The sequence below is a fragment of the Taudactylus pleione genome, unplaced genomic scaffold (assembly GCF_031769625.1).
Source record: "Taudactylus pleione unplaced genomic scaffold, aTauple2 ptg000005l, whole genome shotgun sequence".
NCBI classification, from domain to species: Eukaryota; Metazoa; Chordata; class Amphibia; order Anura; family Myobatrachidae; genus Taudactylus; species Taudactylus pleione.
The window spans coordinates 28,240,358-28,264,418 of record NW_028284408.1 but is presented as its reverse complement, the minus strand read 5'-3'; the positions used below and the strand labels follow the sequence as shown (position 1 = coordinate 28,264,418).

The 24,061-nt window shown below is 41.1% G+C and overlaps 1 protein-coding gene across 3 annotated transcripts in view; it reads left to right on the top strand.

Annotated features, from left to right (window-relative positions):
- The window catches only part of ITGA7 (integrin subunit alpha 7), a 204,778-nt gene that overhangs the window by 133,251 nt on the left and 47,466 nt on the right, over positions 1-24,061 (top strand). For 2 of the 3 annotated variants that reach the window (XM_088480172.1, XM_088480315.1), the window contains exons 4-7: positions 6,480-6,735; positions 9,857-9,988; positions 21,783-21,990; positions 23,551-23,744. In XM_088480172.1, the coding sequence (XP_088336298.1) occupies positions 6,480-6,735; positions 9,857-9,988; positions 21,783-21,990; positions 23,551-23,744 (790 nt within the window). Of the gene's footprint in view, positions 1-6,479; positions 6,736-9,856; positions 9,989-10,985; positions 11,106-21,782; positions 21,991-23,550; positions 23,745-24,061 lie in introns of all 3 variants that reach the window. The other variant, XM_088480251.1, reaches the window with a different exon arrangement.

The following is a 24,061-nucleotide window of genomic DNA, read 5'->3' as shown; positions in this document are numbered from 1 at the left end:
AGAGGGGGGTAGCGGGTACTATTTACCCTCCTCCCCCCTCCACATACCTCACAGTAGCCCAACACAAGCTTCTGTGTGTAGAGCTGCAGCGGGAGCAGCTGCAGTCGTCTCCTATGCCTGTGGGGGGAGCAATCACACTGATCACGCCCCCCCATGGCTTTGCGCTGGGCTGAGGGGCTCACAGCGCTCCCCTCCCCAGCGTGCAGCGCTGCAGAAATTATTTATTTTCCTAAGGGGGCATGGCCATGCCTCCCCCTATTAGGGCACACCCCATTCCTGGCCTTGGCGCGGCTCTCTACGCCCATGTCTGCGATGGCATTAGCATACTACTCTGAATCAGGCCAAGAGTCTGTGTTAACATTAATTTGAAGCATGTGTTATTCTGGGCATGCATGCGTATATTTATGTAGGGAGTTGTTTTTAATTTGTACAAGATTGGCCAACAATTATATAGGGTGTGAGCCCATATTAAGTGTTCAAATTAGATCAAATGACACCATTTGCACTACATCTGATTGCTGACTTCTATGGTGCCCAGTAGGAAATATATAAAAGAGTATTGATCATTTGCTCAGTACCATGAAGACCAGCGATTGCAAGAACTAGTTACAATTACTTTAGGTGGCAGGGAAGCATATTCAGAATCATACAATTTACCTTGCAATCCAATCCTGCTGGAATTTTTCTTCTAGATTGTTTAAAAATTAAATTGAATTACACTAATCCAAATGAACTGGATGTTAGCATGCTGTCTCATTAACATGTCCTCTTCATTACTAGACTAATATGCCTCCTTCCAGGGAACCAAATCAATCACTACTGACAAAGATGAGAATACTGGTAATGAAATTCTAATATCATTATTTCATTAATCTTTGTTCTTCCCGTAAATCAGTGATGTGTTATTGCTAAGGATTCCAGAGCTAAAGTAAAATGAACGAATGTAAACAAACATCCCTGCCACACGCCTCATATAAGAGGATAGGAGCTGCAGTTTATTATTGTATAAACATTTTGGCATTTTATTTTAGTGTTAGAATATTTATAGAAGGTAAGGAAAGCCAAACGAGTCTGAGATTAAAATGCATATTTCCATTCTCATCAGCCCTATTACAGTTTTTCTCCATGTGAAGTCATAGCCAGGGACCGGCCTGTGTTATTTTTAGAATGACCAACTGTATTGCATAGCTTACAAGTGCTGTCAGGTCCCAGGCTCCTTTTAACTACATTTACTTGTCCTGGATTAATAACCTCCTGAATTATTGTTTTTAATCTTATTACTCTTGTTCCTGCCCAATATTTTGTAATTACACTTTACTACATACTAGTAATGTTCTGTTATTATTTCATGAAGCTTCTGAATATGGTCTGGAAAGATATATTAGCACAGTTACTAGCAAGTCCTAAAGCAGATTAGATCTTGCAGCATTTATTGAAAATCTTAATATAGAAATAGCAATGTCCCATTCATTTAATCCAGCAGCTTCTAATGTCTGGTCGGATAAATCTGTCTCTACTGAATCAATGCATTCCGCCTGGCTGGAAGTGGGATAACGTATGCTAATAATTTATATGGCAGTTATATTTCAGATACTATAAAGTTTTTTTTTATTGCCCTGATTACATGTTGCCAGAGCACATGAAAGATCACTAAACCTAAAATGGAAGTTACCATTTATAAATCAACTACTGTATTAGGAACAAAGACAGTTATACAAATGTTAAGATCTTGGCAGGAATTAAGGTATTTGAGATAAAGCTATTTGGGGTATAGTCAAGATAAAGCTATTTGGGGTGTCACATTTTTCTTAGCAACATCTGACTTCCTGTATGTAGGCATATTGAAAATGTTGGCTACATTGTAATCCAATGTTATAGTGTATTAATAAAAGTGCACATTCCCTTGTTGCCACAACCAGGTTTATTCAGGAAATATTTTATTAATTTAACCTATCATTGCATGGTGATGCCATTGTTCTCTGATTTGGGATTAGTGGCGGTGAGGATGGGGCTATTCGATCCCGGCAACTCTGGAGTTGCTAACATATGCAGATTGGTAATTATTAAGGTCAAACTTACATATTTATTATGTGCAATGTTACTTTCCCTTACACAGTGTCATACCTGTAACTCATCATGGCTGACGCTTGTGCAGATGCTCAGTAGCCTCTGCATTTATTGATTATATAAATGGAGAAAGCAATTGGCATCACATGTTTAATCTCACCTAATTTAAATATGTTTCTCTCTCACCACTAACTGTCTAAGGGGCAGATGTATGAAGCTCTGAAAAGTGATAAAGTGGAGAGTGATAAACTGCCAGCCACTCACCTCCTAACTGTCATGTTACAGGCTGTGTTTGAAAAATGACAGGAGCTGATTGGCTGGTGGTTTATCACTCTCCACTTTATCACTTCCCAGAGCTTCATACATCTGACCCTAAGTATGAGGATGCCCTTGAATTCTTTAACAACTGTCATCAACATCCCTATGTCACAAAACCAGGACTTAGTCATGCTTACCCAGTCCGGCAGTGCTTTATTAAGGTGGGTCACTCTGTCCCAGAGCGCTGTCATTTCATTACTGAGGGTCATGGGTGCAGCCATGTTGACTGTGATCAGGTGAGAACTAATATTCAGTCTCTTCCTGTGTTCACATGACTGCCTCCTCCTATCTCTAACAAGAGCACCCAATTTAAGCCTGCACCTGCCACTAGCTCATTGACGTAACAATGTGTGGTTCTATACTCCTCTGTGTGTGGTTTTACCTTCCTGTGATCTCACAACTACTAAGTAAATACTACCTCCAATCCACTGCCTGTACCTGCGCTGCTACCTACTGGATTCATGCAAGCCACTGCATCTGAGTCTGCTCCTTTCACTCTGCAGCATTGTGCTGTTGTCAGGATGCGGCCTGGGATTTGCCGCTACTCACCTCCACGCCGGCATCCTTGGGCTTAGGTGTTCAGACGCTGGGAATGGAGGTGAGTGGTGACTGAGTATTCTCCCCGAGGTCTATTAGGGCTTCCGTTCGTGCGTCCTGGTTCCCGTGGTAGCGGGCATGGGCGCAGCCATGTTGGTCCATATCACCTGAGTAGTCTCTCCTAATGGTAGTCCTGCGGTCACTCAGAAGATCCTCTGATCCAATGACCAGCGACCTAAGGGTATTTAAGTCTGACTCCAGGAACAGGAAACTGCTGTTCAACTTCGCTGTTTTAGTGACTGTGATACTCCCCAATGTTTATCCATGTAGCATCCTCAGTGTGTTGCTTCAGCCTTCTTGCTATCCTCCAGTGTTTTTTGTATCAGCTCCCATGCTGACTCCCAGCGTGTCACTTCAGTTCTCTCACTGAACTCAAGTTTTTCATGTAGCAGCTCTTGTGTTGTTTATTAGTGTGCTGTTCAGCTCCCCAGCGGCCCCCTGTGTTACGTTTGTCAGCTTTTAAGCTGATTTCTAGTTTAACTCTCAGGTTGAATCCCTGTGTTATATGTGTCTACATTCCCCTGTGTTTCTCAGAGCAAGCCTGCGACTGGATCCCTAACAATTCTCAGTGCATTCCTGTGGCTACATTTCCCTGTGTTTCTCAGAGCAAGCCTGCGACTGAATCCCTAACAATTCTCAGTGCACTCCTGTGTTTACATTTTCCTGTGTTTATAAGACCAAGTCTGTGAGTGGATCTCTATTCTGGTGGTTCCTAGTGTTATTATGTTTCTAGGGTTCCCAGTGCCAACTCTCTCTCATATAGTTTCCGTCTTCCTGCCACTCCCAGATACCTGTCCATACCTGTCCAGAGGGCCGCGACCTGCTCACTTGGTGCAGCGAAACTCAAATCCCAACTGGAGGGGGCACTGGTGAAGACCACCAAGTGAGTTAGACTCCGTGCATCTGGGCAGGTCTAGCCAAACCTGGGCTTGGCCGCAATAGGGAGACCTAGTCACTGTCACTCACCTAGCTGTTCCCTAGCCACCCTAAACCGCCTGGATTTTGTCCTTACCTGAAGAACTTCCCATACAGATCGTGACAGCTGTGTTCTGCTTCTAGTTTGCATCTGACTAACCTGTGTTAAAGCCTCCGGGTTCACTCCAGCTCAGCTGCTGTTCTCTCAGTTCCATTCCGATTCAAGCCTCTGGTTCGTCTCTGGCTCAGCTGATTTTCTCTCCAGTCCCATTCCGGTTCAAGCCTGCGGTTCCACTCCAGTTCAGCTACTGTCAAATACGATCCAAGCCTGTGACTTATCCCTGTTTCCAGCCTGCATAGTAGTTTAAAGTCTCCTGGGCGTCATATAGACTTTCCTAGTGCTTCTAAGTGCCAAGTCTTCTGTCTACAGTGAGCATAACTACAAGCAAGTCCCCTGAGTACAACTATCCTGCTTATTGCGGATTCGAGTGGACTTTACTTTCATTGTATTTTTACTTACCCTTTTGCTCTGCAGTTGCATTATCTATACTCAGCATCGGAGCTCCTGACCTACTCTGAGACTCTCTACTCACTGTACCATCGGTACCACTGTCAATGATGATTTTTGCTCTGAGGGTCCTCTCTTAAAGTGTTGGGGTTTGTGTTGAGTCTCTGCTGCACCGTTAACTCTGGTAGCTGGGGACTGGGTGCTGGATCTAGATTCCTCTTTGAGAGTTTATGCTCCAGTGATCCAGCTGTGATAATCAGTTTGCAACATCTGTTTGCAAATTCCAGATGGCCTACCTGTATTGCTCACTGCTCTATTCCCTGAGTTCTCAAACACTGGTTCGGGACCCTTTTTAGCAGAATAGCAATAGATGTAGCCTTCTTTAGGCTTTCCATTCCAGAATTCACAGTACAAACAGTGTTTCACTGCTCCTGAACCTTTGGAGCAAATTACATATATCTCTGTCACTTTCTCCCAGCCAAATATGATGCCAGGAGATTTTTATGTTAAGGTCTTGTATGCTGGAGAGCACATAATTACAAGCATTGTTATTGCTGTAGCAGCCAAAGTACCAAATGAGCTAAAAATAGCTTTTTATTATTTAAATAATCTCCACCCTAAATTTTCTGGCTTATGGCAAAAACCCAGCCAGAGCTTGGAAGGATAATGAACAATTAATTTCGGTAAGAGTGAGAATTTACCTGCAGAACACAGTTTAATGGCTATGCAATTCCCAGTAATATCCCATTGTAATGCATATCAAACACATGGCACTAATCATGACTGACAACTCCTTGCCTGAACTTCTAACAACATGTTGCATGTTTCCTACATTTTGTGCACTTGGTACATGCTTAGGTGCAGATAGATGTCTTTATTGGGCTTTGGCACTTACATGATGATAAACACAGGTTTCTACAGTATGTATGGCTACAAAGAACACAAATGACTAAGATGCAGTTATATACAGTGTGGGAGTTATTATAAAGAGCTCTAGACCCATTGGTTTCACAGTGAAGGAGTTTATCCATATGGATCTTTTAATTAAACTTTAAAGCGGGAAAATTGGGAAGGAAAACTGAACTGTGATTTTGGTCAAAGAAAGGGACAGCTGGGTGTGATTAATGGTTTGGGTCATTTATTGCTTGGCAACATACATATTTTGTAAGATGATATTTAAGGGTATGTGCCAATGATCGTCTTTCTTTACCCATTTTCTTGAGTTGTTATCCATTCACCTGTCATTAATCAGAAGTGAATGCACCTCAAAAGGCACTTTTTAAAGTGATCATTACACCCTGTGATGTTTGCAAGGCCTGTTCACATGCCCGCTTGGGACTATAACTGACTGCTTGACAGGAGATAGATGCCGCTTGCTTTTTTTTCACATCTATTCTTTGCTGATATTCAGTCTTCCACTCCCTCCATGCTGTTAAAGCACATGGACAGTGTGGGCTAAACATCCTATGGGGTAAATTTACTAAGATGGGAATTCTATTAAGAAGTGATGTTGCCCAAAGAAACCAATCAGATTCCAGGTATTATCTTCTAGAAGGTGCTAGATAAATGAGAAGTAGAATCTGATTGGTTGCTATGGGCAACATCACTTCTTATATAGAACTCACATCTTAGTAAATTTACCCCTATGAATTCAACCAGAGTCACAGATCTGAATTTTTTATTTCTCCTTTTAGATTAAGAAGTTGCAATAGTACATAATGTATATTTTTTAACAGCTTGGTGATGCAGTGGTCTGCAGTCATCTCTGGAGTTTGGGTGGTTTGAATTTAATTTTGTGATTTATGTAATGTCAGATAAGTGTTCTTGAAAATTTGCAACTGAAATGCATTCAGGTAGCCAATACATTGTATCACTATCATTCTACTTATTTCTGCTATGATCAATGGCTTTTATGTACATTTAACACAAGGAAAGGAGACATGCTCTTCTCAGCACACCTATTCCTGTACATTTTATTGTTTATTTAGGTAAATATTTACTATCATGATTTACTATACAGAAAATCCATAGCCTCCTAACTTCATATAACATCCTCTATTCCCTCTCTACTTAGACTTGTGCTCATCTATATGAATCACGACAGAGGGTGAACCAGCTCTCAGAAACAAGAGACGTCATTGGTCGCTGCTACGTGCTAAGTCAAGATCTGACCATCAGCGAAGACCTGGATGGAGGGGAGTGGAAGTTCTGCGAAGGTCGACCACAAAGTCATGAGATGTTTGGGTTCTGCCAACAAGGGATTTCAGCTGGATTCACCTCGGACAACCATTATATCATGTTTGGGGCTCCTGGGACCTACAACTGGAAAGGTAACTATTGGACAGTTATTGGTCATTGCTACAGACTTAGGTATATTTCATTATGACATTAAATTTGCTGCTAAAGTCATTGGTTTATGCTGTGCGTGAATTTTATTACATTGTTATTAGTACTGACAATGCAACAAACAATTGTGAGTGTTCCGCTAGGATCCCTGGCAAGTCTGTCCCTGTCTGAGGGAGGCTCGAACAGAAATCTTCGGTAAGTGCCCTTATCGCTGCGAACACGTTAACCCATAGCTCCGGGTACTTATCCTGAATCCTATGGGTTAACACACGTTAGCCGCAAATTTACAGCGGATGGGATAGGGGTTGTAATTGAATAGCGCTGCCATCCTTTTCCCCACGTGGTAAATTACAGCGGCTAATGGAATCTGGCCCTTTGTAATTTAGGTTTGTAGTGGGAGCTAGAAGCATTAAAGTGTCCAGTTATGTACCCACATGCAAAAACATTTCATTTTGTGGGACGGGACTTTTTTAATGAGAATTAAAGGGTGCTGAGGGCTCATTTAATGCAGCGTTCTTGGCACAATATGTTATCGTCACAAAGGTATTGATATTTCCACTTCCTATAGAGTTGCAGAAACTGGGCCTTATTCTATACTTTCAATGGATCTACTGTAAGGGAACAATCTTTTTCCAGCACATTGCATCCTTTGCAATAAGAGCATTTAAGGGTATCATCAGTGTCGAACTGGGGCATGAAGGACCCACCAGGGGAATGTAGTGGTAGAGGCCCATGCTTAAGAGGTGTGGCCAGCCACCACAGATGCTTAGCTAACCAATAGGCAAATCTTGGTGTAGTTCCTATAGAAAGGAACCAAGCACCCATGTTGATCAGTGGTACTACTCTACAACGTAATTGACCATCTAATAGAGTATCAATGTATGATTGGAAGTCTGGAACCTGACACCTAAAGGAGGGAGGTGGGCCCTCAGGCAGTTTCGGCCCACTGGGGATTTCCCCTGTTCCCGTGTGGACCAGTCCAACCCTGGGTATGATAGTGACACATGCAATAAATACATATCCCATCCCTGCCTCATTAATGAAATATGAGATGTAAATGAGCAATATATTAGGAGAATAATGTGTACAGTATGATTCCATGATCATGCTGGGTGGAAGACTGCAACACAGTAACTCTGGTCAAGATGAGCAGAGTTGTGGTGATGGGTTCTCCTACAAGTGGGGTTGGGACATAATTTAAGGCACAATTAAGGGGGGGCTAGTTTGGGACTTGGGGGCTGAAATATGCAATTTCTGTGCATACCCACAGAACATGCCACACACATATGTGCCTATGTAGAATTGCTTGCATCTGACACTTGAACCTGCTTGGAACTGCAGAGGTGGTACAGGGGAGGGAAGGAGTGATAACATGGCCTCAGTAAGGGTGTGTCTGCATAACAGACTGCAGGGTCACTAGCTGTTGGTTAATATATATATATATATATATATATATATATATATCTTGTGGTATAATTATAATGTACTTATGTTATAATGCATTTCTTATGAAAGTTTCCAATAGAAAACAATCACTGTTCATGATGTGTGCCACTGCTGCCTTATTTTCACCCTATGTCTGTGTCGCTGTCCCATTTTCTTTGCTCCTTGTCTTGTCTCCCCAGCAGCTGGGTCAATACCTTTTGTCTCCCCCCATAGTTGAGTCAATGCTCATTGTCTACCACCCCCACACAAACACACACCACTGAATGGGTCACTGCTCCTTGTCTCCCCCATGGCTGGGTCAGTTCTCCTTATATCTGTACAGTGTACTCCCCTTATCACCCATGTTTCTATCACTGATCCCTTTAAACACGTGTGTATGCGTCACTGAAACCTCCTGACTCCACCCAATCATCCATTGTGGCTCTGCATTTCTCACATTTGTCCATGTGTCTGTGTCACTGATCCCTCTTACCCATGTGTCATTGAAGCCTCCTGTCCTCTCCATGTGTATCTATTACTGTTAGTGTTTTCTCCATCTGTATCTATTACTGTTACAGTTCTTCTCCATGTATATCTATTACTGCCACGTTCTTATCTCCCAATATATCTGTGCCACTTCCTACCCTTGTCTCTCCCATTTGTCATTGTCAGAGCACCCTCCTTATGCCCCATGTCTCTCTGTCATCTCACTTTCTCCTTCATGTATCTGTCAGTGCCCCCTTGTCCCTCACTTCCATACCATAGTACTGCTTATAGTAAGAGTCTTTAGCATTACTGTGGAGTGCTGTGCAGTGACATTATCAGTCAGCTTCTCCTGTAACATGTAAGGTACAAATGACATTTATAGCAGGCACAGTTTACAAAGTGTACAAAGACGCACACACTAGCATGAGACATGTGCCTTGAGTGCAGGCCAGGTCTGCAGGACCCACAAAAACACAAGTTCTGGGGATATTGCCCTATTTACTAAAGAGAGTTGTTCTTTATTTATTTGAGCCTTCACGTATAACTGAGCATCCTCTGTATGCCAGAGTCTGAAATGCTTTCTAAGTTTCTGTTGTGTTCAATACCAGTAATTGTATATACAGTAAGTGATGTGGATATATTTATACAATATACTTGTTGTTCTTAACCTAACTACCTCACCACTACTACTAACTTTAGGGTAGTGTGAACTGGTGATTTTTCCACAACGATTATGTTAGTAATAATCACTACATATTTCTACGTATTTAGAGCAGCAATGTTCAGCATTGTAGAACGTGCTTATATATCACTCATGCACATAATCTCTAGGATTTTTATTCTGTGGAAAGTGGCAACTGAACAATCACCAGTGCCACGGACATTGGTCAGTGGCAAGTTTTTATATAAGTGTATAGTTTCATATACTGTTCTGTGTCTCTGTAATGTAAATGCCTTATTTTTATTCCCAGGATTTGTTCTGTGTCTTTAGTCTACTGTTGACTGAACATGTGTGATGAGAGTGAAAGTCTTTTATTCTGCTCATCTCTTATTGTACACATTGATTGGCATTTCTGTCAGTGCATAGTTACTGTAAGTCTGTGTACTGTAAGTCATTCATTGTTTTCCAGCCACACAGAGATATTGTCCTTGTCTGGCCCTTAGCTTCCATCTCACACTCACTTTACCTCCCAGGTGAGCTGCGGGTGGAGCTCTTTAATCAGAGCGCTCTGGACCTGGGTACTTACGATGACGGTCCATATGAAGTTGCTGGAGAGAACAGCCAGAAACCTGAAATGATCCCACTGCCATACAACAGTTATCTTGGTACGGGGTCGTGGCTGGTTGCTGGAGAGAAAATGAGAGGGAAAGAGGATCGGCCCCAAAATAATGTCTTTTCTATCCCTGTATGTACTAAAACAAAATTTCACTGTGAAAATCTAGATAATTACTGTAGCAGTTCCTAGATACAGGCTATAATTAATTACACATTTCATTTTTTTTACTACCACTAAACAATCATACAAGCATAGGTTACTGTGTTTAAATATTGCTATTATTATATTTCTTTTACTCTTATAGTGTTAAAATGAATGAAAAGGTTAAAATGAAGTACTCACTGGAAAAGGTGCCCAGAAGGCAAGTTATCATGGAAACTGGAGCACGCTCTCTTGGTTTTGTCAGAAAATACAATTTCAACAAAGTGTCTGCCAGACATAATGACACCTATATTTTATTCAAGCAAAGGAATTATTAAAATATACAGTTTTTAAAATTATTTTGGAGTTTACCGTTCCTTTCAGTTTTATTATGTCATAGTAAGTAAGTTAATAGTTTGCTAAAAATCTCTCCATAGACAGTGACACTTGCTGACGATGGGACGTTATTACACTCTATAACTGCAGGTTGTGTTAATATTTAAGGCTAAATTTACGAAGTGGCGAGTTTTCAAAGCCGCCAATTTCCTGCGTTTTTTCCCTCTTGCTTTAAAACGGCAATAAAATTAAATACATAATCAGACGTGTTTTGCATTTAATAGTATTGCTGTTTTAAATTCCATGATCAAACCAAGTACAATCGGCGACTTTGAAAACACACATACTAGTAAATGTAACCCTTAGTGTCTATGACTATACTACAGTGGTTACCAGAGGTTAATAATTTGGCATAATATTTGTTACGGCCTCTTCCTCTCTCATCATTCTCTCTCAGCTTCTTAGGCCATGGCACACTTGTCTTGTGTTCCTTCTAACCTGTTTTCCCTTCTCTTTCTCTTCCCCCAACCTCTACCTCTCTTCCTGGGGGATTCATGGTCATGGCACAGGACTCTTGTTTGTCACAAACATTGATAGCTCAGACCCGGATCAGCTGGTGTATAGAACGCTGGAGCCCAGGGAAGAGGCAGCCAGACTGGGCTCCGATGTAGCTCTCAATAGCTATTTAGGTTTGTAATCTGCATACATGTGTGTGGGCCGGGTTCAGCTCCTCCCTCCTGCATGATCCTGTCATCATATCACTGTCTGTCCTACCATCTGGCTGTGGTGACTGCATATCACACGCTTTGTATGTGCATGCCATGGTGGCATTGGAATCTCAGGCATGGCTTATCTGTTTGCTCGTTTATTTGCTAGTTTGCTGTTTTATTGATACTTTGTGGAAGCATGTCTGTGGATAGCAGTCAGAAATCACTGTGGGAGGACATTTGGGAATACAGGTAAATTGTGTAAACAATGCAGACTCAGATTTTTGCTATACATTTTCATTTTTAGTTTTAGAGAAATTAGTTTACATTTGATAGGTTGCTATGGGTTTCAACACCTATTTTTGCTGTGTGCCACATAACGCCAATGTATCCCAACAGCTTTTGATAAAGCCCCAGTGATTACTGATTACATCTATGTGGAAAACATGTTATTTGTTGTAGTGGTATAAATCTCTACCATTCCTCAGAAAATTACACTGCAGTCAGCAATAAATAGGAATGTATTAATACAACAGAATATAAAATGAATGGTATTGATTTAGCTAATTCCAAAATATAATGATCTGACCTGTGACTTTGTGTTGTGTTATTATTGTGCATATGTTATGTGAGTGGCTCCGTGTGTCTTGTCTATGCATCTATTGTCTGGATCTTTCCTCTAATCAATACAGCAATCTTTGACAACCATTGTCTCCTGGCTCTCACGTTTGCATGTACCCGAGACAATGCCATAAAAGTGTTTATAAACCACATTGCATTGTGACCCAGTGATACTCAAACTTTCTTCATTTTAACTAACAATTAGTGAAAATTATTTTAAATACAAATAAGTCTATATAATGTAAATGTTATTCTTTAAAATGTAAAATTTTGTCATTACTTTAGTTAATAGTAATAATGTTAGAAATAATAGTAATAGTATCATTTTCATTTTTACTTTGAGTATCACGGGCAAGCAATATAAAAACTACATATTTATATTATGCTTTTCCTACTTTTGAGCTTGCCATAGGCTTTGCTAATCTGTGCTAACCCCATACCCTTGGCACTATATTCTGCTGCTGTAATACACCTGCTGGCTGTTGCTTTGCGATTGACAACACTGCACATGCGTTATAATGAACATCATCCACCTTTATCACTCTGGGAATTATTATTAGGAGTATTATTTATGCCTAAAGCATACTGTACACACAATTTGCTTTAGACTTACTTGGAAAACAAGTTACAAAACGAGAACATACGTCATCAATAAGACAAGATCCTTAGAATGGCATGAATACATGTAAGACAGAATTGGTAATCATTTTTCTCCCCTGCACGTGTTTTAGGCAGACTGCTTATACTACGTTATAGGAGTTTGTGGATTTTATAAAATGTAAACCTGAGACAAATAAGGAGGAGAATACTTCTGTGTCATGTAATGTAACCAGTAACAAGCGTAATTAATTGTGGCAGAGTTGAGGACAGTTAGACATTCCTGGATTTTATATTACTTTCTGATATTGACACTTTGGGCAAAATTTACTAAGTGGCGGGTTCTAAACCCCGGTGGTTTGGTGGCGGTTTTGCTATCCGCAGATTTACTAAGGCCTAACGACTGCAGAACCGCTGTCAAAACAAATTTTAGAGTAGAATAGAACAGGGCTGTCATTTAGAAACCGCCTCCAAACCACCACCACACCACCTGGGTTTAGAAGCCGCCGTCAAACCACCACCAAACGACTGGGTTTAGAACCCGCCTCTTAGTCAATTTTGCCCTTTGTTACTTTGCCCGATCATTCCCCAATTCATTCCAGTGCTCAACTTTCCCAGATTTGACACTCCAGTTTCCTGCCTTTTAGCACCACACCATTTCATCACATACAGTCATTTACAGCATATTGTGCTGTACAGTAGTTTTTACTTTTCTACATTATTGAAAATGTCAATGTAAAGGTTACACACCAATGTAAATACATTATACCGGACAACTTTTTGGTAATCCCAATGTGGATGACAAAGAGGCAAGTGTGGATCTTGTACACCCCCGCCCCCCCTTTAGTTATTGAGTCCCATCCACTGCTGTGCACAGATGTAAAAGCATACTCGTTCAGTAGACAATGTGTATCACAGCTCTGCCCTGCCGTCTTTACAAGTGAGAGAGAGAGAAGGGGGATCTCTTTCCAATAATAACATTTTGGCAGTAGTCCTTTTCTTGGATTACCACCATTTGCAGTATTTAGCTGTATATAGCGTGGAGCTCTGACGATCCCCTTCAGTGTTGCTAACCTCTTTGTAGTTAAAAAAAGATCTGGTCCAGCAGTTCTAAAGCTTTCAGTTATAGCTATCGATATCTCCTTGCTATGGATGAAAGCGGCAGGGGTCCCATGTATATGTGTATGGACCTGGTAAACCATACTTGACAATCTACCTGAAGTTGGGACGTACACACTGAGGCTTCAGACAGGAAACACCAAGAGTAAATGTGCTACAAGAATATGTCCGCTGCTCTCCAGCACACAGTAATAGAGAGGGGAGAAAATATGGTGGACAGAGATAGAGGGGAGAAGGGGGTTGGAAGATTCTGCAGGGAGCAAGAAAGTTGGTGCAAAATGGTGAGAAGGATTGAGACTAGGGGGTACATTTACTAAGAATCGAGTTTGGTTGAGATGACAATCTCAGGTGAGTTTAGGCATGTTTTTCATCAGGCAAATTTACTAAAGACAAACTCTGGTGAGTTTGGGAGAGATTTCTCTCTTCTCACTCATAAAACTCAGGTGAGATCGCAAACTCGAATCAACTCACCATTGAGCAAACTCGGAAGTACTTTTCACGAGAAAGATGCAACTTGCAAATTTACTAAGAATCGAGATAACAAACTCGGGTGAGATTGTAACAAACTCACAGAGAAATTGAAGTTTCAAACACTCCACCTCCTGAGCTGCGAGTTTTACAGAAACATACACAGATCAGTGTGATTTCTGTATGTTTTTCTGTATGTGTACCTAATGTAAAGGGTTTATTTTATTCAAGAAAATGAGGTAGGGTCCCCCCTCCCCAAAAGCATAACCAGACCCGGACTTGTCAGCCAGTCCAGGTTGCTAAAATTACAGGGAACAAAATGAGTTGGGTTCCCCCGTAATTTAGGAACCAGCACCTGGCTGCAGTACCAGTGCTGGTTTTAAATATAGGGGGAAAAATACTTAGGGGTCCCCCTATATTTAAAACCATCACCGGTCCCAAACTGACCGTGATGTAATGCCACAGCCAGGAGATCCTATCACTGGGGCTCCATGGCCAAAGCATTTACACACCAAACCGGTCAGCCCAAGCTGGGGATCTCAGGGGAGGTGGGGACCTCCCAAGAAGGGGTCCCCCTTTCCCAAAACCCCAGGCTTGGACTGAAGCCTGGGGCTCTTCCTCGCACCCCTGGGCTGTGGGTACGGGGGTAATAATGTGTTAAATAGTTCTAAACTATTGTATTTTCCAATTGAGCTACAGGTGCCAGCATGCCTGCCCTTTGGCACTTGTGGAATTACAAGTGCCAGCAGGCGGCCGACACCTGTACTCCCATTGTAAAATAAATAGTTAAATAAAGACAGAACACAGACACCATAAATAGTACAGCTTTAGTACATACCTACCTCACTCACACATACTTACCTGTGTTAACTGGCCGGTCCACTTCTTCCATGTAGAATCCAATGTGTGTACCTGAGAAAAAGATGTGATACTCACAAGCAGCCTTCACATATCTCACTGATATTTGCAGGCTGTTTGCTCAGGAGAGTTTTGCAGAGAGAAAACACTGCAATCTCTTGTGAGTAATCTCATCTAAACTTGCTACTCGGGGGAGAAATCTCGATCTGCTTCACCATCGGCCAACTCACTCTCAGCTAAACTCACTTCTTGTAAATTTGGGAGTTTAAAAACATGAAAATCACCCGAGTTTCGGCGATGCAAATCGAGTTTAAAAAAACAAACTCGATCAGACTCGATTCTTAGTAAATTTACCCCTAGATAAGCACCCTCCAGCAATGCATGGCACCAAGGTGTTACATGCACAATCTCCCTAAAATACTTTTTTTTAAAGGAAAGTAGGTGCTAAACACTGTAGATGGTGTCATTAACTGGTGAGGGAATCCCATCAAAGGTGTGTATTTAGGGTGGAAGGGATTTATATTTAAAGTGGAAAACTAAACTATGAAGAAGTGTGTACCTAGTTTTAGGTACATCTCTTAACTAGAAGTAATGTGCAGTATATTTTATTAGTTCTATAATTATTAAGACATTTTATAAAATGTATCATGCAGGGTGTGTTACTTTATACAGTACTTGATGTATTTGGTAGTCAGGGAAGCTGGTTTTGCTTGTGAGAACTTTCTAGGTCTCCTTGGCAACTACTTTCCCATTATGACTTGGCTATCATCTATGGTCTGAGGCTATAGGGGTCAATGACGCTACCTCTTTTTATCTTATTTCACTAACCTGAATGCAGATATACAGTAGCAGAATTAGAAGAAACACATTTCTCAGCACATCGAGTTCCTTTATAACCACTGTTGTACATGGTTACCAGACCTTAGTATTTTTTAATGCTAGATGCTATGTTTCAATTAGTTATGAATATGTGGACTAAGGATACTGCCTTTGAACCTCTATATACCCCTGCCTATACCTTCTAATATCCTTCCTATAAACCTCTAAGGATGACACTAATTTGCGTACGCAGTCATCCAGTAAATAAAGGCTCCAGACTTAGAACATGTGGTTCCAAAGCACAAAGTATTATTCAAGTAAAGTACAGCAGTTACACGCTATGATCCTCATATAATCTTAGCGCAAAGAGATTATACAGACCCAAGTACAATTATACATACGCAGCGCTCTCTGGTCCAGATGTTAGGCATCAGCAAGAAACCCCTTGTCAATCAGCATTCAGGACAAAGACTAGGAACCCAGGGTCAGAGCACACATATTTATACCCCCTAGAAATAAACAACACAATAGAGAAGTTTGTTGCTAATACCATTGGTCCTAAAGGAGAGGGCATATGTTACAAGGCATTTAACAGGTTCTTTCAAATAGACACAACCCAGCCTCTAACAACTGGGGGTCTCTGGTTTCCTGCCCCATGCAACATCCTAACAGTTGTTCATATTATGTACATTTTGTTGCTTGAAGTCTCTGCGGTCCATAAGTTGAGAATACATGATGCGATCTTCACACCGATGGTACCGGAATACTGTTGAAAGAGTACGCATCAGTACAATACCAATCACGGCTTAGTTACCAAATAATCTTTATTTCACAGCATTTATTCTAAATGAACAAACTTAAATCTTATACTTTAAAGCTTATTAAACCTTTTATGTGAATATGTAATGTGTAAGTATGCGGGGTGTGATGTAAAGACGCTAGTTAACTTGGGGCAGATGCGTGCGCATGAAGCTAAGAAACAGCGTTTTCATACAGGATCTTATGCACTCGCTAATATGCAATTGTGCGCATTAATGTGTGTATGAGAAATGGTGCACTTAAATCTCACTTAAACTAAGTGAACACCTAGCAGTGTGGAATGCTGAGCATTATAGTTCCACACGCCCCCTCTCTCAGCAGCCCCCACCCTTACCAGGCTAAAAAGTACAGTCCTTTGTTCTCCCAGGTTCCTGTGTAAATGCAAATTAGCACAGCTACAAGACCCAAACCTCAGATAACACTCTTACCTTTGAAGGTATTTTATTGTAGGAAGCCTGCTAATGTAAGGTGCTACAAACGACCCTTTTGCTGTATTCGAGCAGGGCCACCTGGAGTGAGAGCAGACGTTATGTCCAGGAAGCTTGTCTACACAGGCTAGTTGTCACGTGGCCATTTGCTCTGTTGTTGCTAATGCAATCCAATTTTGACATACTGTACAGCCATTTCTGAAATATATCCTTTAGGGGAATTATAATAATATACACACTTTATCCAGAGCACCCAAACTACATAAAGTCATGAAATGGGCTTTTGATGAATCGCCGTAACTTATGGCGATGGTCACAGATGCAATCGCATGATGCTAATAGTAATATCGCCACATCATGTACTAAAGTGTGAGTTTATCTAAAATGGCGCTTAGGCGGCCATTTGCAAAATTCCAGCTTCAACAGGACCCAGAAGGAAGATATCAGATATTGATGTGTGAAATTCTAGAGCTTACCTACACATCAGCTAACACTTACCTACAAAATAGGCACCAACTTAGATCTTTTAAGAACATTTTAAAGTATATTTAATAAAATCAAATCTGGATATTTAATGGTATATGGTGACTTTAACATAATACTCAATATAAGTTTATATAAAATGTATGTGTCAGGCGAGGAGATTGAAGGCATTTTGAAAGCTGCAGCTCTTAGCTTTAATAATATTGCTAGTATTTAGCTCCAAGATACATGGCAAGTGCACCATCCAGGAGAAGATTACTCCCCAGCTCATGCAGTTTGGTAGGATGTTCTCCAACAAATACTTCCTACAAACAGTTACAATATGCGATAATGTATATTTTAGCTGCACGATCTTCCACCAAGTAAACTTACTACTCCCCACCATAACTGAAGCCCTAGGAGTTGCTCAATGCAGATGTGTTTCTCGGTGCCCAACCTTTTGTTCTCATACCCCCTTCTCCCTTCCCCAGCTGAAAACCAGAGGGAGGGAGGCATGAGCAGTAAAAGTAATCACATTGGCCCTCACACTAGCACTCTCCTCCACAATCATTTCAAAGTGGGTCACAGAATTAATTTTCCAGATTTGTCTTTCAGAAGCAGAGATGTACTAAGCTCTGAAAAGTGATAAAGTGGGCAGTGATAAACAACCAGCCACTCAGCTCCTAACTGTCATGTTACAGGCTGTGTTTGAAAAATGACGGCTGGGAGCTGATTGGCTGGTGGTTTATCACTCTCCAGTTTATCACTTTTCAGAGCTTAGTACATCTGGCCCAGAATCTACAGAGCAGACCTCAGGGCTCTTATAGAAACATTGATAGTGCAGTTGGCCGAGCAGCTTTACATGGTCTAACCATTCTCCATTTCTGTCTCCTGGACTTCATGGGTATTATGATAGAAACTTCAAGGAGTCTTTAAAACTTCCCCACCCTGAAACTGCAAACAACAAAAATCATACATGAACACTCCTTAATGAACAAATCTGAGGACATTAGGTCAAGTTATGATGTTGGCCATGTAAAGCTGTCCTCTGTGACCATTTTCTAAAATTAGTTCAGCTCAAAAAACAAACACTCCAATACATTACACTCTTGTTATCAAATACATGAGTTAGAAGCACTTAAAAAGAAAATACCAAAGCTTGCAAATAAATAAGCCTTAGGGATCAACAACAGAAACTATTTATTCTAGCATGAAATGTAATAAAGATGGCAGATTACAAGCCAATTACCTACATCAGCGAAGGCTGAAACCCAAATTCAGTATTCTCTAGAACGATTTCAAAATTATTAATCTCAAGAAAATAGTAAACAGTTTTGCGACGTAAACACTTTTCAACCTACCTCAGTCTTAATCTTAAACATGGTATTACCCTCTAAAGCTTAAGACATTCTCAGAACCAAGTACTAATAGGAAGTTATTAGTCCGTGAAGCCATTTTTCCCTGTTGATAATCCAGCTCAGGTAATTCCATAAAGATAGTGTTGGAGCCCAAAACAGCTCTGTCATTATGCGCTTCCATTTGACCCAACAAGTGAGGACCGGCCCAAGTACTTTGTATCTAACCCTGATTACAATCATTGTTGTCAAATAGGTCAATGTGAAAAATTTATCATATCGAATAATCAATAAGATGTAGAGTGCTGAAACTGGTATAGATTATATATGGACTGAGTCTTCTCTTCTTCTCAAGACCATGCAGGCGGGAGAAATTGTTCTTTGTACCTTCTTCCTTATTACTTTATTTTGTTTATTTAGTCCTCTTATTTCCCCCTTTTTTACTGTGGGGACTTTTTGTCAGTCTATTCTGGCCAGATGTTCTTATAATATAGGACCTATTACCAAAAACACACACAAAAAATCATTGGCATGGAGATACAGTACTATATATGTGCTGGAGTTATATATATGTATTATGACACAGTTGGGATAGGGGTCCCTCTCTGGGGGTAGATGGACTCCCTCTTTACACACAGCAGCCATAGAAACAGGAGACAAGTCTGGGAATCTCATACAAACTGGTCAGCGCCAGTCTTTATTGTGCCACACACAAAAGTATAAACAAAAGCATAAACATAAATCCTAGCCCGGTTGGGCACTAACTACACAGCAGATTCCCTTGCTATAACAATGGTAGGGCCTATTGCCCTCACCATCAACAAAACACGTGCACAGTACTTACAGGGTTTTAACCAAGTGTCTCAGAGCAGGCTAGACTGCTAGCTCCCCCAGGTATGAGACACTCAGCCACAAACAAACCCAGCTTAAATCAGCCAGTTCCAGGTGGAAACCCTAATGAGGCTGCTACCAAGCTGAAAGACCCAAGACCTGGAGTGGCCTGTGGATGGAGCCCTCCCTCTCCTCACATCCACACCCCCAGGACCCATTTTGGTTTTTCACAGAAACCAACATTACTAGTCTGCTTTCCTAACAGCCTTCTCCTGGGGGCTTTAAAAGACATAAGACAGGAATCCGGGACAAATATAGAAGCCATTCCACACTTCTCGAATGCTTCTATCACAGTATATATATATATATATATATATATATATATATATATACTAAGGGACTAAGGGAGAGTTAGGGTTAGGTGGGGAGAGGGAGGGATAGCATACTTACCACCCCTGTCGGGATGGATCTTCAGATATCGGGATGCCGCTGTCGGGATTTGAACCAGCTGTCGGTATTTCATACTGATTCAGTATATTAGTTTAAGTCATTTGTTGTGATGTTGGACATATAGGAGCATAAATTGGGGATATAGGATCATAAATTAAATAAATAAAAGAAACGTAAGGTACACCTTGAGCCTATTGTTATTGTAACTGCTTTACATATTTGGAAATAAATGTGGACCTTTCCTCTGTGCAGAGTCAGCCACATCTATACAATCGCACCGCCCCTCCATCCATTGGTAGAAGTAGTCATCAGCATCAGCATGCATTTACACCAGCCCTATCCTTGGTGCAAGAGTTTCATCAGCTCTAAAGGTGATGGAACTCTTGCATGTTCTGTCAACATGCCCATGGCATGGAACTTATGTCCTACGTGCAAACGCCCCATTCCCGCTCAGTAACACTCATTCAGCCGCATGTGGAGATGCGGCTGAGGTGCGTATGATTCTAAATCGCCTGCAATTGTTCTAAGTTGTGTATGCTTAGTCACACTTATGGTGCATACACACGGTCAGATTATCCTTCAGACCTGTACAATAATGATTTTAAAAAACATTCAATTGTTCATATCTGAAGGAAAATCTGACATATCTGACATGTTTGTCAGATGAACAATGCGCGTTCCCACTTGTCAGATAACGATATCTGACATCTGATGTGTTTGCAGTCAGATTTGGACGATTCCATTCATTTTAATACAGGCAAAAATCGTTCAATCGTTCAGATCGTTGGTAAATCGTTCAAATCGTTCAATCGTTCATCTGACATATCTGACCGTGTGTATGCACCATATGTTGTACTCTGAATCAGGCCCTTTGGGTTTATTTATCCTATCTTGCCACTTTACATTTTGCATATAGTACATACTTACAGTATTATGATTTCATTCCATGATATAATGTCCACATGAGCTTACAATCTAAGAGGTGTGGGGAACTCTAGATACACAATGTAGTAAAGTAATTACTATAGCTGGTTGTGGGAAAATGTGTGAGGCTACTAAGGCTAATGTAGAAGCTTTTTCAGCTGCCATTATTGAAACAGCCATTGATTTAATGTTTTACCTACATCTCTGGAAATATTTTAGGCATCTTATTGCTAAAAGGTGGATGAAGTAACTAATAATCTCATGTCTGTCATCATAGTTTAGCTGTGTAAACAGGTTCAACCAGTACTGGCTGTAAACAGCCCATCATGTCACTAGTGCACTGCATTCAGACATGATGGGACCATACAACCAGAACCAGAGGAGCCTGATAATTGTAGCCCAGTATTAGGAACTAATCTAACACTTCATTCATCCATTCACTTCGGCTGCATCACCTGCTTTCTAGTCCGTGGACCAGACAATGAGGGGAAGCTGATCCGTTCCTACCAAAGCCCTGGGCCTTGTGCTGACCACTTACAGATTTAATGTCAGCACTGCCAACTGTGGGTATTGTCACAATGAATGATGCATAGGACTTAAACATCCATGATGCCAGATTTGATATGTAGTCACTGTTGAAAAATCATGGTGCGCAAAGACATAGTTATACATACTTATCTATGGAGCATCCATCAGGCAATCCAACAGCCAGTATTTGTGCCACTACAGATTCTATAATAGACTCTAATCCAATCTTGTCCATCTGTACTGTGACTTACTCTTCATGGGTCTCCCAGTGATCTATAACCCTCAATGCTTTGTCTTTCCTCTAACATCTTCTCCTATGTGTTATGTTTTATTACTGTTAACAATAAAGAAATTGCTGACTCTTAACCTGCATTCTTCAGGTTTCTCAGTGGACTCAGGGTGGGGGGTTACAGGGCGGAACAAGCTGAGCTTTGTAAGCGGGGCCCCCCGTGCAAATCACACAGGTGCTGTGGTTATTCTGCGTAGGGACATCGGAAGCCAACTCGTTCCAGAGCTCACTCTTTGGGGAGAGACTCTAGCCTCATCCTTTGGGTACTCTGTAGTAATGGAGGATCTCAATAATGATGGGTAAGTCCCAAAAATTGGTGCAGTAAAAATCACAACTATATTATATAGTGTTAATGTGTAAAAAATAAAAAAAAGATGTTATGTGTAGTATAAACAACTGTGATGTTTTGATTTATTTTCATTCTCCAAACTTTTAATTTAGTTTCATAATTTTTTTATTTGTTCCAGAGCATTGCCAATTAACACTTGGGGCCAAATGTAATAGGGTGAGAGTTTAGAAAATGTAAACTCTCACACTTTTTAAACTCGGCCAATGTAATAGAGTCTGAGATCATGCAAACTCACATGTTTTTACACTCAGAAAAACTCTCACGATTAAAACTCTCATCCAGATGGTTTCCCATTTTGAAAATGTAACTCGACCAATGTAATAGTGTGAGAGGTTACTGCTAAACTCTCACATTTTCTAAACTCTCACCCTATTACATTTGGCCCTTGCTTATCTTTTGCTAATATTTTACAATGTTGTAGCTAAAGATTATTATGCTTTTTCAGCTTTTTTTTTTAATACATTAGTATTATTGGTAGCATTAGTGGTATTAGTTTATTATTATCACCATCATTGATTTGGAAATGGTCGCAGTGCTGGACAGTGATGAAAATAAAGCATATATAAAACACTAAAATACAAGGGAGACACAATAAATGTCGATGTGGAACTATGGGTTAGGAGAGTACTGCTAGTACGAGTTTATTTTTAATGGTCATTACCATGCCAAATGTATTTTGTCTGTATGTTTAACAATAAACCTATAAATTTGTGTATAGCTTAATATAGGGCCTGATTCAGAGTTAGACGGTATTGCACATTTCCGGAACGGAGGCCGGCACTGTCCCCACCCCCAAGTGACTGCAGCCTGTAAAGGACGCAGGCCCCATTCTGCACATGCGCAGATGTCCCACCACAAACTCTTTCCATGGTGTACATCTGTGTGGCCTAATGTGCAAGGGCTGAGACACCCGCTTTTAGCACCTGTGCACGCTGTAATAGTGATTGGTATGTCCTTATACACCACCATCATCAATTGCACCATCCAACTTGCTCTAGCCCTATGGCAGGTGCCGTTTGCCCATCTAACTATGGCCGCCAGCAGCTGTGCTACTGGGAACACAGCCGCTTGCATTGACACGCCCGCGGCACTCCTATAACACGCCCACTGAGCGGAGCATTATTGCAAGCGCTACTAGCCACCTACCAGTCACCGCCGAGGAATGCCCATCATTTCTCCATTACATTTCTGATACCGTCTGGCTCGATCTAAGCTCCTTTGTGCATACACACATGCACCATACAAGTATTTAGAATTGTTCACACATGCTCAGCTGCAACAATTCACTCTGAGTGAACATCGGCATTGCACGTGTATACCGTGTGGCTCTGAATCAGGACCATTGTATCTAGTCATTTATAAGCATATTTTTATTAAAGTTATATACATTTTGATAAAATACTAATAACACTAATTTATATTGTAATACATGTGCATTTTCCATCTCATATTTCTTTCCCTTATCCTATTTGTGTTCTATATTTAGTTTCTTCTCCTCTGCCTTATTTAGTTGGACAGACCTTTTGGTGGGTGCCCCTAATTTTTTCTCACGCAAGGAAGAGATTGGTGGTGCTGTCTATGTGTACATAAATAAAGCTGGAAAACTGGACGGCTCCCCTCCTATCCGATTGAATGGAACAGATGGATCCATGTTTGGATTAACTATCGGTAGCTTGGGAGATATCAACCAGGATGGATTCAAAGGTCAGCAGTAAATGCAATACACCTTTATACTCATGTACTTACGGTAGTCATATGTACGGAACGGTATGTAATGCTGGCTGTCGAGATACCTCCTGTCAAAATGCCGACAGTGGCATCCTGATGGTTGGTATCCCAACAGGGGTCGGGTAAGTATACTTACCCTCCCCCCTTCTCCGTCTAACCCTCCCTTCTTGCAGCATGACTCTAACCCTCCCCACCCCGCACCCAAGCCCTAACCCTCCCCGTTAGTGTCTAAACCTAAATCTCCCCCCTTCATGCCTAAACCTAACCCTCCCCCCTAGTGCCTATCCCTAACC